Below are 14,041 nucleotides of genomic sequence, written 5' to 3'. Positions count from 1 at the left end.
TAAACATGTTTCTAAACACGGCGCCTAGCGCCCAATACATTTCAAATCTGGCGCCAAGCGCCCATTGTCCTTAAAAATGGCGCCGGGCACTAGGGGTTAACCCCTTCAGTGCCAAGGCGGCCATTTGCCTCGTGGCTGGGGCTCTCCGGCCACACTCCTCCCCCCCATTCAAGCGGGTCAACCAGGGACCCATGTCCCAACGATTTGGGTCCTGGTCCCGCAATCCGTTGGGGTGAAGGGGACGCTACCTGGGGGGTGTAGGCTCTGGCCTAGACAGTTCATCCATAGTGTAGTGGGCCTCTCTTCGTGGGTGCACAAGGTTCAAATAGTCCACCTGAAGTCCAAGTTCAAGGCTCCACCACAAAAGTCTGTCCAATTCCCCCAAGGTAGGTTGCAGCCACCTAACCGGTAGGTGGTAAGTCACCACGGTGGGGGGCCGGTTACAAACAAGTGCCACCCACGGTGTCCCAATTGTGGCATACCCCACCTCCCACAATAGCAGTATCCTGCTCAACCAGGCCACAGGGTGCTCCTGCCCATATGGCTCTTTCTGGCTCGGTACTGCTCCCAGTCCGTGCAGTGGCGCAATAGTTCGTAACACACAGTCCTGGTCAAGAATGTGCGCCATCAGCACTGGAGCGGGTACCCGAGCCTCCTTTAATGACTGGAATGCCAACTCGCAAGTGGGTGCAAAGTCCACTGACTTGGGAATGCCCTTCCTAGCCATCTCTGTCAAGGGGTTCACTACAGGACTAAAGTCAATGACAACATGTCCGTAGGGCCTTACAGGTTCTAAGGTCAGTACCGGTCTTGGTGATGTGGGTCGGGGACAGCCTCTGGTTGTCTCCACCCCCTCTGGTTTGGGCCTACCCCTGTCTCCTCCCACATGGTGCCCCAGGCACTGCACCTCCGTCATACCTAACTGGCAACTGTCTGCCCTAACCGTCAGATCTGCCCTCCAATCCTCCTCCGTCGACCTATGACTCGGGAAACCTACCCTGTCACCTAGGCCTACTCTTCCCTCCTCGTCCGCTACCTGTGCCACAGTGATGGCGGCCAGACCACCAGCCTCTGGATCCTGTGTGGCATCCACTACAGGGAGGCTGCGTGTCTTCCCCGATCTTCTGCGCACAGGCAGGGGACCTGCTATGTCCACAGCAACTTGCTGCAAGGGTTCTCCTATGGGCAGAGGCCCAGAGACAACAAAAACGCTGGAGTGCCCCGGCTGCCAACGCATGGCACCAGCCTTACAGTTGGTCTGGGCGTCATCCGACATTCCAGACCACGGTAAGCTCTGTGTCGGGCACTTCAGGGTACGGTCTGTCTCCGGGTTACTGTCCAAAGGGGTTTCACTGGCAACTGACACCGGTTGCGCAGGAACGTTCCCTGAGGGGACCAGTTGGACACATTCCCTATCTGTCCTATCCCCTCCCACTTTCCTGTCTACCCTGTACCTTAACCCTTCCCGCCAGGGCAAACTTCCTGCCCCAACCCTGTCAAGGCCGCTGCCAGAGTGGCGCCTCATGCCTTTCGGGGATGGGTCAGAGAGTTGAGCCTCCCTAAACTCCTGCCTGTGGCCCTCAATCTCTCCTAAATTGGGACACTCTACAGGGGGATCTAGGTGGGGACTACTAGGGTCAGTCTGGTAGGGGTCAGTCATGGAAAAGTCAGTGTGGTTTCTCATACTCACCGCCGGAGTTGGCAAACCACTTGGGTCAGGAGCATCATTGGGCACCCCCACAGGATCAAACGAGCTGGAACCGACATCCTCTGCGTTGCTAGTGGACGTGGGCATACCAGAGGCAAAAGGCATGCGGGGTCGATGTGCTAATCTAGCCGCTGTAATCTTTTCCTCTGGGCTGGTTGATGCTGTGGTTGGCTGTGCTGGCAGTTGTCTAGCAGCTGTAGTCTTTTCCTCTGGGCTGGGCTGTGCTGGAGTAGCTGATGTCAACGGTGGGTTTGGAACTCGACCCCGGGGAATGGCGCCAACAAACGTAGTGACGATCCCACTACCCAGGTCATTTCCTAGGACCACATCAGTTGGGAGACCATCCATGACGGCAACTTCTCGCAACTCTGGTCCAGCTCCCCAGTCCAGGTAGACTCTTGCCATGGGAACCGCTTTTTCTGTTCCTTCTGCCAGGGTGACCGTGGCAGTGCGACCCTGCAATACTGCAGCAGGATCTATAAGGTGGAGGCTCACCACAGTGATTGAGGCCCCAGAGTCTCTTAGGCCTTCTCCCTGCAGGGGTCCCACGTGGACCGGCTGCAGGTGCCTCCACATGTTGTGTAGAGGCTGTTTGGCCATGCAGGTGACTCTCTCCGCAGAGTGCACCTGTCTCTCGCCACACTCCATCGGACTGACTGGAGGGGGAACAGTCTCTGTAGGCTCATCTCCTCTCGTCAAACAAGCGAGCCGGGCTCCAGCACTCGGATTTGGGACACGAGTCTGGGGTGCTTGGGATGCAGGACAGTTCATCCTCAGATGTCCGATTTTCCCACAGCCGTAGCACTTCTTCTCCAGTCATGGCACCGATGATTTCTGATCAGTTGCAGGGACGCTGCGGTGCGGTTGCTGGCCAAGAGCACCCGGGTTGGAAGATGCTTGTCTTTGGGGGTGATTAGCTGAAGAGGGTGGTCCCCTTGGTGGTACAGTCTGTTGGAGCTGGCTGCTGGCGGGGCGCTTCTGCCCCCGTGGCCGAATTGCCACATACTTGTCGGCTAATTGGGCAGCCATTTTTAAGCTGGGTGGCTCCCGGTCTAGCACCCACTCCTTCACTTCTTGGGCGCACCTGCGGTAGAACTGCTCCCTGCAGATCAGGTCGATCAGTGCGTCCCATGTAGTGGCTTCCAAATCCTTCACCCACTTCACCACCTACTGCCGCAGCTGGGTGGCGAACTGCTCATGGGTGCTGCTAGGATTCTTGGGCAAGTCTCTGAACTTTTTCCTGTAAGACTCTGGAGTGATGAAGAATCGCTGGAGGAGGGCCTTCGCGACTTCGTCGTAGTTCCCACAGTCCTCCGCGGCCACTCCTCGATAGGCCTCCAAGGCCTCTCCATGCAGAGTGGGCACAAGGTGTCTCACCCACTCCGACTTGGGTAGATCGTGTAGTTTGCAAGTCCTTTCAAAAACTTGTAAATGTCCATCAATGTCCCCATCACTGTCTGCAAACTTGGCAAACTGAATACGTCCTGATCTGTGTACAACAGCTGACAACAGCTCCCGGGGTACCACGGCTGGTGACGCCCGCTCCGCATGCCACATCCGGATGACAAGCATGCGTTCTTGCTCCGTTGCCCTTTCCCCCAATTCCGCTAGCCGATCTGCTAGGGTATCCGGGCCGCCCCCCCTGGGACGTTGGGATCCTGGCCCTGCTAGGGATTGCTGGGAGACATGGCTGTTGTGAGAGAGGGAGGGGCTTGTGGATCTCACCGGTTCTGTACGAAGGGCCACTGTTGGGTCGTCCTCTGTGATGCTGACGTCGTCAGTGTTTTCCACCTCTACCCGATGAGACTCTTCCCAGCTCTTGAGCGCCGCCTGCATGACGCTCCTGGACGCGTTGAAAGGGATTTCCACACCCTTCCCCTGGCATACGATCTCCAGATCCTCCTTGGATATTCCGCTGAATTCCGCCATCTTGTGCGTTCTCCTGCGCTGCAGTTACTCCTCTCCTGAGTAACTCGGCTTCTCCAATCGGGTGACGAAAAGCCGCCTGGGAATATCCCACCACTATGCCACCAATTTCTGTGACAGGACGGTACCGTACGAAAGCACTCGCCGCTTTCGCGTCCCGTTGGCTGCGCACAGAATGGAAGGTCAAGCCGCACGAGGCCTGACCACATAGGGGATTCCCGCTTACCGTCAGTAACCGCCTGTTACTGACTCCACCCACTGCGCTGTGGGCGGGTTCTCGCTGCCACCACCAAACTCCTAACCTGCCGTGGCGTTTGGAACCACGGTTCTGCTCTGTATGTGCCAACGCACTGCCTTACCACAGCTGTGTGGTGCTGACGAATCCCCACTAGCCACTTGCTAGGCCTCTACCGGTAGCTGGCGGAAGGCGGAGCTTGGAGACGCTAGGTGCTTCCCTGGACAGCCGGAGGACGGGGCTAGGTTTGGCCTAACCCTGTTGGTCACAAGATGAAGCAGTCTTCTTGAGGCAAAGATGTTTATTGCTCAAATAACCTTTAAAAAGGCTCCTCCCTATTGCTAGGGGTAACAGCATACAATCAGATGTTTTCAGCAGAATATGATGGAATAATACACTCTCCTATGGGCCAACTGCCCTCCTTTTATCCCTCTCCAAGACCCCTTACCACAGGGGGTAAGCCCGCCCTGTGGTGCACAACCAATCAATGTTTACCCATGAGCTGTGCATGCCTTGGTCTCATGCACACCTAACATTGTCCTCTATGGACAGAGGGGAGTGGTCGGTCTCCTTTGACTCTCCCATCTTGGAGAGCCAGGATATTCCCCGGTGCCGTTCAGTCTGGCTGGGGGAAGTTTTCCCTCCTAAATCTGACCTCCAGAAACCTGCCCGGGACCCATCTCACTGCCTGCAGCCCGGATTTGGGCTCCAGAGCTGGGCAGCCTGGCTCCCCGGTCCAGGTCTCTAGTCCACCACGGCTGATCTCCATGGAGCTCCAAGAAACCACTCAGCCCGTTTCACAGCTGAGCTGCCTCTCTCTCTCCCCGCGCCCCTTGGAAATGCGAGGCTGGATGGGAAAGCATTCCGTTTTTGGGGAAAAGGTCTGGGAGAATCCATCAGCCTGCACAGCCATGGACTCCTCCCTCCTGGGACACACAATCAAGTAAGTGCAATTTACCTTTAAATACATCACATTTAAATCACACTGTACATTTCCTTTTAAATATACACTGAGCCTGTGCCCCGCACAGACTCTACATACTCAGGCACTGCAGTGCTTTACAACACACTGTATGTCATTACATTTTTTACACAATGTCTTGTTATTTAACTACTGTGCCCAGCGCTCAGCGCTGGGCTTCCCTAGCCCTGCAGCCTGGCTGCTAGGGCTCTCTCTCAGTGCTGGAGGTATGGGGCTGGCTTCCCCCATCCTCCAGCCTGCCTTCCTGCCTCTGGGGTTCCAGGGAGCTGGCTCTCCCTGTCCCCCCCAGTGTGGCACTACTCAGTGGCCTCACCGCACAGTGCGGCGCACCCCCCTGTACCGAAACCCGGCGGCCCGGGACACTTGTCCCGGCCGCCGTGACTCTGGCTTGTTTCAGCGCTGAGGCGCCGGGAGCGTAGCTCCCGGACCCCAGCGCTCACCATCCTAATTCACCCACGCCGCTAGGGAGCCGGCTAGCCCGGTCCCCCCTGAGCGGCGCTGACTTGTGGCCTCGCCGCAGCGTCCGGCGGGGAGCCGGGCTGCGGCGCACCCCCCCTCGCCGGCTAGCAGCCCGGGACGTCCGTGCTGGGCTGAGGCGCCGGGAGCAGAGCTCCCGGCCCCCAGCGGCGGCTCTCACAGAGAGCACTGCAGCGGGAGCCGAGCTCCCAGCCGCAGCGCTCACCCTTCTCCCCGGCGCGCACACTCCAGTGCGCCCGGGGCTTCAACGACCGCTGCCGGGAGCGGAGCTCCCGGACTCCGGCGGTCAGCGGCTGCCTTCTCTCCCCCGGCGCGCACACACTGCTGAGCGCGCCGGGGGGCTGTCCTCCCTGCCGTGGTCTCCGGAGCGGTCCGGGACCACGGCACATACAAAAAGCACACAGTTTTAAACATGTTTCTAAACACGGCGCCCAATACATTTCAAATCTGGCGCCAAGCGCCCATTGTCCTTAAAAATGGCGCCGGGCACTAGGGGTTAACCCCTTCAGTGCCAAGGCGGCCATTTGCCTCGTGGCTGGGGCTCTCCGGCCACAATGGCCTTAGCCATTTTAGGCTGTAATTTCGCCTCATCCTCGTCGACACTGGAGTCAGACTCCGTGTCGACATCTGTGTCGACTAACTGGGATAGTGGACGCTTGTGAGACCCTGACGGTCCCTGAGCTGTGGGATCAGGCACTGGTTGAGATCCTGACTGTCCCAAGGCTTCAGCTTTGTCTAACCTTTTATGCAAGGAGTTTACATTCTCATTTAACACCTTCCACATCTCCATCCAGTCTGGTGTCGGCGGCGACACCCCATCCATATGCACTTGCTCCGCCTCCACGTATACCTCCTCATCAAACATGTCGACCTGACGTACCGACACACCGCAGACACACAGGGAATGCTCTGACTGAGGACAGGACCCCACAAAGGCTTTTGGGGAGACAGAGAGAGAGTATGCCAGCACACACCACAGCGCTATATATCCCAGGGATTACACTATAAGAAGTGTCCACCCCGTAGCTGCTGATAACAATCACAATAATAATGTCTTTTGCGCCTAAATTTATGTGCCCCCCCCCCTCTCTTTTGCCCTTGTTGTACCTTGGATACTGCAGGGGAGAGCCTGGGGAGCTGCTTCTAGCGGAGCTGTGAAGAAACAATGGCGCTGGTTAGTGCTGAGGAAGAAGCTCTGCCCCCTCAGCGGCGGGCTTCTGTCCCGCTCTCATGTGGAAAAAATGGCGGGGTTTTCACATATATACAGTCTAGGACTGTATATATGTCCATAATTTGCCCAAAGGTATATAAATTGCTGCCCAGGGCGAGCCCCCCCCCCCCCCCAGTCGCCCTGCACCCTACAGTTACCGGAGTGTGTGGTGTGCAGTGGGAGCAATGGCGCACAGCTGCGGTGCTGTGCGCTACCTTAGTGAAGACAGGAGTCTTCATGCCGCCGATTTCGATGTCTTCTGTCTTCTCCTGGTCTTCAGACTTCTGGCTCTGCGAGGGGGACGGCGGAGCGCGGCTCCGGGAACGGGCGATCGAGGACAGGTGCCTGTGTTCGATCCCTCTGGAGCTAATGGTGTCCAGTAGCCTAAGAAGCGCAACCTAGCTGCAAGCAGGTAGGTTCGCTTCTCTGCCCTCAGTCCCACGTAGCAGTGAGTCTGTTGCCAGCAGAAGCTCACTGAAAATAAAAAACCTAACAAATACTTTATTTTTCTAGCAGGCTCAGGAGAGCCCACTAGGTGCCTCTGCTCTGGCCGGACACAGATTCTAACTGAGGTCTGGAGGAGGGGCATAGAGGGAGGAGCCAGTGCACACCAGATAGTACCTAATCTTTCTTTAGAGTGCCCAGTCTCCTGCGGAACCGTCTATTCCCCATGGTCCTTACGGAGTCCCCAGCATACACTAGGACGTTAGAGAAAGTTGCTTTGTTGTTTTTGATATTTGAAGAAATCCTAAATCCCACCTACCTGCTCCTCCTGTGGGATCCTGTGATTCTCCTCTGTACAATTCTGGGAATACAGAGGACGGGGACATCTCTCTGGGGTATCTCTGTTACTGGGCCCATCTGTAGGAGACACACAGTGACTGAGTATAGTGTATATATGTGATTATCAGATACTGTGTGTATATAGGGGCCCCCATACCTGCTCTCCCCTGTACAATACATGGCAGTCTCCTCTTACCCAGTGATGTGAGGGGCCGGTGATTCTCCATCATCACGTCCTTGTACAGACCCCTGTGTTCCTCTATATACTCCCCCTCCTGCATGGAGAGATAGACAGTGACATCCTGACACCTTATTGGAACCTGACACACACAATGATACAGTCATCACCCAGACACATCCCCGGGTGTTACTGTATAATGTCCCATTCCCAGCAGTCACCTCTCCGGTCATCACCCAGACACATCCCCTGGTGTTACTGTATAATGCCCCATTCCCAGCAGTCACCTCTCCAGTCATCACCCAGACACATCACCTGGTGTTACTGTATAATGTCCCATTCCCAGCAGTCACCTCTCCAGTCATCACTCAGACACGTCCCCTGGTGTTACTGTATAATGTCCCATTCCCAGCAGTCACCTCTCCGGTCATCACCCAGACACATCCCCTGGTGTTACTGTATAATGTCCCATTCCCAGCAGTCACCTCTCCGGTCATCACTCAGACACATCCCCTGGTGTTACTGTATAATGTCCCATTCCCAGCAGTCACCTCTCCAGTCATCACCCAGACACGTCCCCTGGTGTTACTGAATAATGCCCCATTCCCAGCAGTCACCTCTCCAGTCACCACCCAGACACGTCCCCTGGTGTTACTGTATAACGCCCCATTCCCAGCAGTCACCTCTCCAGTCATCACCCAGACACATCCCCTGGTGTTACTGTATAACGCCCCATTCCCAGCAGTCACCCCTCCAGTCATCACCCAGACACATCCCCTGGTGTTACTGTATAACGCCCCATTCCCAGCAGTCACCCCTCCAGTCATCACCCAGACACATCCCCTGGTGTTACTGTATAATGCCCCATTCCCAGCAGTCACCTCTCCAGCCATCACCCAGACACATCCCCTGGTGTCACAGTACAATGCCCCATTCCCAGCAGTCACCTCTCCAGTCATCACACAGACACATCCCCTGGTGTTACTGTATAATGCCCCATTCCCAGCAGTCACCTCTCCAGCCATCACCCAGACACTTCCCCTGGTGTCACAGTATAATGCCCCATTCCCAGCAGTCACCTCTCCAGTCATCACCCAGACACATCCCCTGGTGTTACTGTATAATGCCCCATTCCCAGCAGTCACCTCTCCAGTCATCACCCAGACAAATCCCCTGGTGTTACTGTATAATGCCCCATTCCCAGCAGTCACCTTTCCAGTCATCACCCAGACACAGCCCCTGGTGTTACTGTATAATGTCCCATTCCCAGCAGTCACCTCTCCAGACATCACCCGGACACATCCCCTGGTGTTACTGTATAATGCCCCATTCCCAGCAGTCACCTCTCCAGTCAGCAGCTGAATGATCTTGTCGGTGAGTTACAGGATCTTCTGGTCATTGTGTCTCTGATGTATCAGTGAGTGAGGTGGAGGCACCGTAATGGGGCTCTGGGTCCTGCTAATCATACAGACACTGCAGGGTCACTACATCTCATGTGCTCCAATTGTGAGGGGACCGTACATCATACAGACACTGCAGGGTCACTGCATCTCATGTGCTCCTATTGTGAGGGGACCGTACATCATACAGACACTGCAGGGTCACTGCAACTCATGTGCTCCTATTGTGAGGGGACCGTACATCATACAGACACTGCAGGGTCACTGCATCTCATGTGCTCCTATTGTGAGGGGAGCGTACATCATACAGACGCTGCAGGGTCACTACATCTCATGTGCTCCTATTGTGAGGAGACCGTAGATCATACAGACACTGCAGGGACACTACATCTCATGTGCTCCTATTGTGAGGGGAGCGTACATCATACAGGCACTGCAGGGTCACTGCATCACATGTGCTCCTATTGTGAGGGGACCGTACATCATACAGACACTGCAGGGTCACTGCATCTCATATGCTCCTATTGTGAAGGGACTGTACATCATATAGACACTGCAGGGTCACTACATCTCATGTGCTCCTATTGTGAGGGGACCGTACATCATACAGACACTGCAGGGTCACTGCATCTCATGTGCTCCTATTGTGAGGGGACCGTACATCATACAGACACTGCAGGGTCACTGCATCTCATGTGCTTCTATTGTGAGGAGACCGTACATAATACAGACTCTGCAGGGTCACTGCATCTCATGTGCTCCTATTGTGAGGGGACCGTACATCATACAGACGCTGGAGGGTCACTGCATCTCATGTGCTCCTATTGTGAGGGGACTGTACATCATACAGACACTGCAGGGTCACTACATCTCATGTGCTCCTATTGTGAGGGGAGCGTACATCATACAGGCACTGCAGGGTCACTACATCTCATGTGCTCCTATTGTGAGGGGACCGTACATCATACAGACACTGCAGGGTCACTGCATCACATGTGCTCCTATTGTGAGGGGACCGTACATCATACAGACACTGCAGGGTCACTGCATCTCATGTGCTCCTATTGTGAGGGGAGCGTACATCATACAGACACTGCAGGGTCACTGCATCTCATGTGCTCCTATTGTGAGGGGACCGTACATCATACAGACACTGCAGGGTCACTGCATCTCATGTGCTCCTATTGTGAGGGGACCGTACATCATACAGACACTGCAGGGTCACTGCATCTCATGTGCTCCTATTGTGAGGGGACCGTACATCATACAGACACTGCAGGGTCACTGCATCTCATGTGCTTCTATTGTGAGGGGACCGTACATAATACAGACTCTGCAGGGTCACTGCATCTCATGTGCTCCTATTGTGAGGGGACCGTACATCATACAGACGCTGCAGGGTCACTGCATCTCATGTGCTCCTATTGTGAGGAGACCGTACATCATACAGACATTGTAGGGTCACTGCATCTCATGTGCTACTATTGTGAGGGGACCGTACATCATACAGACACTGCAGGGTCACTGCATCTCATGTGCTCCTATTGTGAGGAGACCGTACATCATATAGACGCTGCAGGGTCACTGCATCTCATGTGCTCCTATTGTGGGGGGACCGTACATCATACAGACGCTGCAGGGTCACTACATCTCATGTGCTCCTATTGTGAGGGGACCGTACATCATACAGACACTGCAGGGTCACTGCATCTCATGTGCTCCTATTGTGAGGGGACCGTACATAATACAAACGCTGCAGGGTCACTGCATCTCATGTGCTTCTATTGTGAGGGGACCGTACATGGGCCCTCATTCCGAGTTGTTCGCTCTGTATTTTTCATCGCATCGCAGTGAAAATCCGCTTAGTACGCATGCGCAATGTTCGCACTGCGACTGCGCCAAGTAACTTTACTATAAAGAAAGTATTTTTACTCACGGCTTTTTCTTCGCTCCGGCGATCGTAATGTGATTGACAGGAAATGGGTGTTACTGGGCGGAAACACGGCGTTTCAGGGGCGTGTGGCTGAAAACGCTACCGTTTCCGGAAAAAACGCAGGAGTGGCCGGAGAAACGGTGGGAGTGCCTGGGCGAACGCTGGGTGTGTTTGTGACGTCAACCAGGAACGACAAGCACTGAAATGATCGCACAGGCAGAGTAAGTCTGGAGCTACTCTGAAACTGCTAAGTAGTTAGTAATCGCAATATTGCGAATACATCGGTCGCAATTTTAAGAAGCTAAGATTCACTCCCAGTAGGCGTAGGCTTAGCGTGTGTAACTCTTAGAGATGAGCGGGTTCGGTTTCTCTGAATCCGAACCCGCACGAACTTCATGTTTTTTTTCACGGGTCCGAGCGACTCGGATCTTCCCGCCTTGCTCGGTTAACCCGAGCGCGCCCGAACGTCATCATGACGCTGTCGGATTCTCGCGAGACTCGGATTCTATATAAGGAGCCGCGCGTCGCCGCCATTTTCACACGTGCATTGAGATTGATAGGGAGAGGACGTGGCTGGCGTCCTCTCCATTAGAAATTAGATTAGAAGAGAGAGAGAGATTGTGCAGAGTCAGACAGAGTTTACCACAGTGACCAGTGCAGTTGTTGTTAGTTAACTTTTATTTATTTTAATATAATATATCCGTTCTCTGCTATATCCGTTCTCTGCCTGAAAAAAAACGATACACAGCAGCAGCCAGTCACACAGTGTGACTCAGTCTGTGTGCACTCAGCTCAGCCCAGTGTGCTGCACATCAATGTATAAAAGGCAAAGCTTATAATAATTGTGGGGGAGACTGGGGAGCACTGCAGGTTGTTATAGCAGGAGCCCCCAGGAGTACATAATATTATATTAATTTAAAATTAAACAGTGCACACTTTTGCTGCAGGAGTGCCACTGCCAGTGTGACTAGTGGTGACCAGTGCCTGACCACCAGTATAGTAGTATATTGTTGTATGTATTGTATACTATCTCTTTATCAACCAGTCTATATTAGCAGCAGACACAGTACAGTGCGGTAGTTCACGGCTGTGGCTACCTCTGTGTCGGCAGTCGGAACTCGGCAGGCAGTCCGTCCATCCATAATTGTATTACAATATATACCACCTAACCGTGGTATTTTTTTTTCTTTCTTTATACCGTCGTCATAGTGTCATACTAGTTGTTACGAGTATACTACTATCTCTTTATCAACCAGTGTACAGTGCGGTAGTTCACGGCTGTGGCTACCTCTGTGTCGGCAGTCGGCAGGCAGTCCGTCCATCCATAATTGTATTATTATTATAATATATACCACCTAACCGTGGTTTTTTTTTCATTCTTTATACCGTCATAGTGTCATACTAGTTGTTACGAGTATACTACTATCTCTTTATCAACCAGTGTACAGTGCGGTAGTTCACGGCTGTGGCTACCTCTGTGTCGGCAGTCGGCAGGCAGTCCGTCCATCATTGTATTATTATTATAATATATACCACCTAACTGTGGTTTTTTTTTCATTCTTTATACCGTCGTCATAGTGTCATACTAGTTGTTACGAGTATACTACTATCTCTTTATCAACCAGTGTACAGTGCGGTAGTTCACGGCTGTGGCTACCTCTGTGTCGGCAGTCGGCAGGCAGTCCGTCCATCCATAATTGTATTATTATTATAATATATACCACCTAACCGTGGTTTTTTTTTCATTCTTTATACCGTCGTCATAGTGTCATACTAGTTGTTACGAGTATACTACTATCTCTTTATCAACCAGTGTACAGTGCGGTAGTTCACGGCTGTGGCTACCTCTGTGTCGGCAGTCGGCAGGCAGTCCGTCCATCCATAATTGTATTATTATTATAATATATACCACCTAACCGTGGTTTTTTTTTCATTCTTTATACCGTCGTCATAGTGTCATACTAGTTGTTACGAGTATACTACTATCTCTTTATCAACCAGTGTACAGTGCGGTAGTTCACGGCTGTGGCTACCTCTGTGTCGGCAGTCGGCAGGCAGTCCGTCCATCCATAATTGTATTATTATTATAATATATACCACCTAACTGTGGTATTTTTTTTTCTTTCTTTATACCGTCGTCATAGTGTCATACTAGTTGTTACGAGTATACTACTATCTCTTTATCAACCAGTGTACAGTGCGGTAGTTCACGGCTGTGGCTACCTCTGTGTCGGCAGTCGGCAGGCAGTCCGTCCATCCATAATTGTATTATTATTATAATATATACCACCTAACCGTGGTTTTTTTTTCATTCTTTATACCGTCGTCATAGTGTCATACTAGTTGTTACGAGTATACTACTATCTCTTTATCAACCAGTGTACAGTGCGGTAGTTCACGGCTGTGGCTACCTCTGTGTCGGCAGTCGGCAGGCAGTCCGTCCATCCATAATTGTATTATTATTATAATATATACCACCTAACCGTGGTTTTTTTTTCATTCTTTATACCGTCGTCATAGTGTCATACTAGTTGTTACGAGTATACTACTATCTCTTTATCAACCAGTGTACAGTGCGGTAGTTCACGGCTGTGGCTACCTCTGTGTCGGCAGTCGGCAGGCAGTCCGTCCATCCATAATTGTATTATTATTATAATATATACCACCTAACCGTGGTTTTTTTTTCATTCTTTATACCGTCGTCATAGTGTCATACTAGTTGTTACGAGTATACTACTATCTCTTTATCAACCAGTGTACAGTGCGGTAGTTCACGGCTGTGGCTACCTCTGTGTCGGCAGTCGGCAGGCAGTCCGTCCATCCATAATTGTATTATTATTATAATATATACCACCTAACCGTGGTTTTTTTTTCATTCTTTATACCGTCGTCATAGTGTCATACTAGTTGTTACGAGTATACTACTATCTCTTTATCAACCAGTGTACAGTGCGGTAGTTCACGGCTGTGGCTACCTCTGTGTCGGCAGTCGGCAGGCAGTCCGTCCATCCATAATTGTATTATTATTATAATATATACCACCTAACCGTGGTTTTTTTTTCATTCTTTATACCGTCGTCATAGTGTCATACTAGTTGTTACGAGTATACTACTATCTCTTTATCAACCAGTGTACAGTGCGGTAGTTCACGGCTGTGGCTACCTCTGTGTCGGCAGTCGGCAGGCAGTCCGTCCATCCATAATTGTAT

The 14,041-nt window shown here is 52.5% G+C and overlaps 1 protein-coding gene across 1 annotated transcript in view; it reads right to left on the bottom strand.

Moving 5' to 3' along the window:
- Nucleotides 1-7,594, bottom strand: part of LOC135057101 (uncharacterized) — a 182,650-nt gene extending 175,056 nt beyond the window's left edge. Inside the window, exons 1-2 of the mRNA XM_063963002.1 lie at nucleotides 7,518-7,594; nucleotides 7,302-7,399 (exon numbers count right to left, since the gene is read on the bottom strand). Of these exons, the coding sequence (XP_063819072.1) occupies nucleotides 7,302-7,399; nucleotides 7,518-7,551 (132 nt within the window). The 5' untranslated portion in view covers nucleotides 7,552-7,594. The remainder of the gene's footprint in view (nucleotides 1-7,301; nucleotides 7,400-7,517) is intronic.
- Between the last annotated feature and the right edge of the window lie 6,447 nt (nucleotides 7,595-14,041).

This window comes from Pseudophryne corroboree, chromosome 3 (assembly GCF_028390025.1).
Source record: "Pseudophryne corroboree isolate aPseCor3 chromosome 3, aPseCor3.hap2, whole genome shotgun sequence".
Lineage (NCBI taxonomy): Eukaryota > Metazoa > Chordata > Amphibia > Anura > Myobatrachidae > Pseudophryne > Pseudophryne corroboree.
This window is presented reverse-complemented; position numbering and strand designations above follow the sequence as displayed.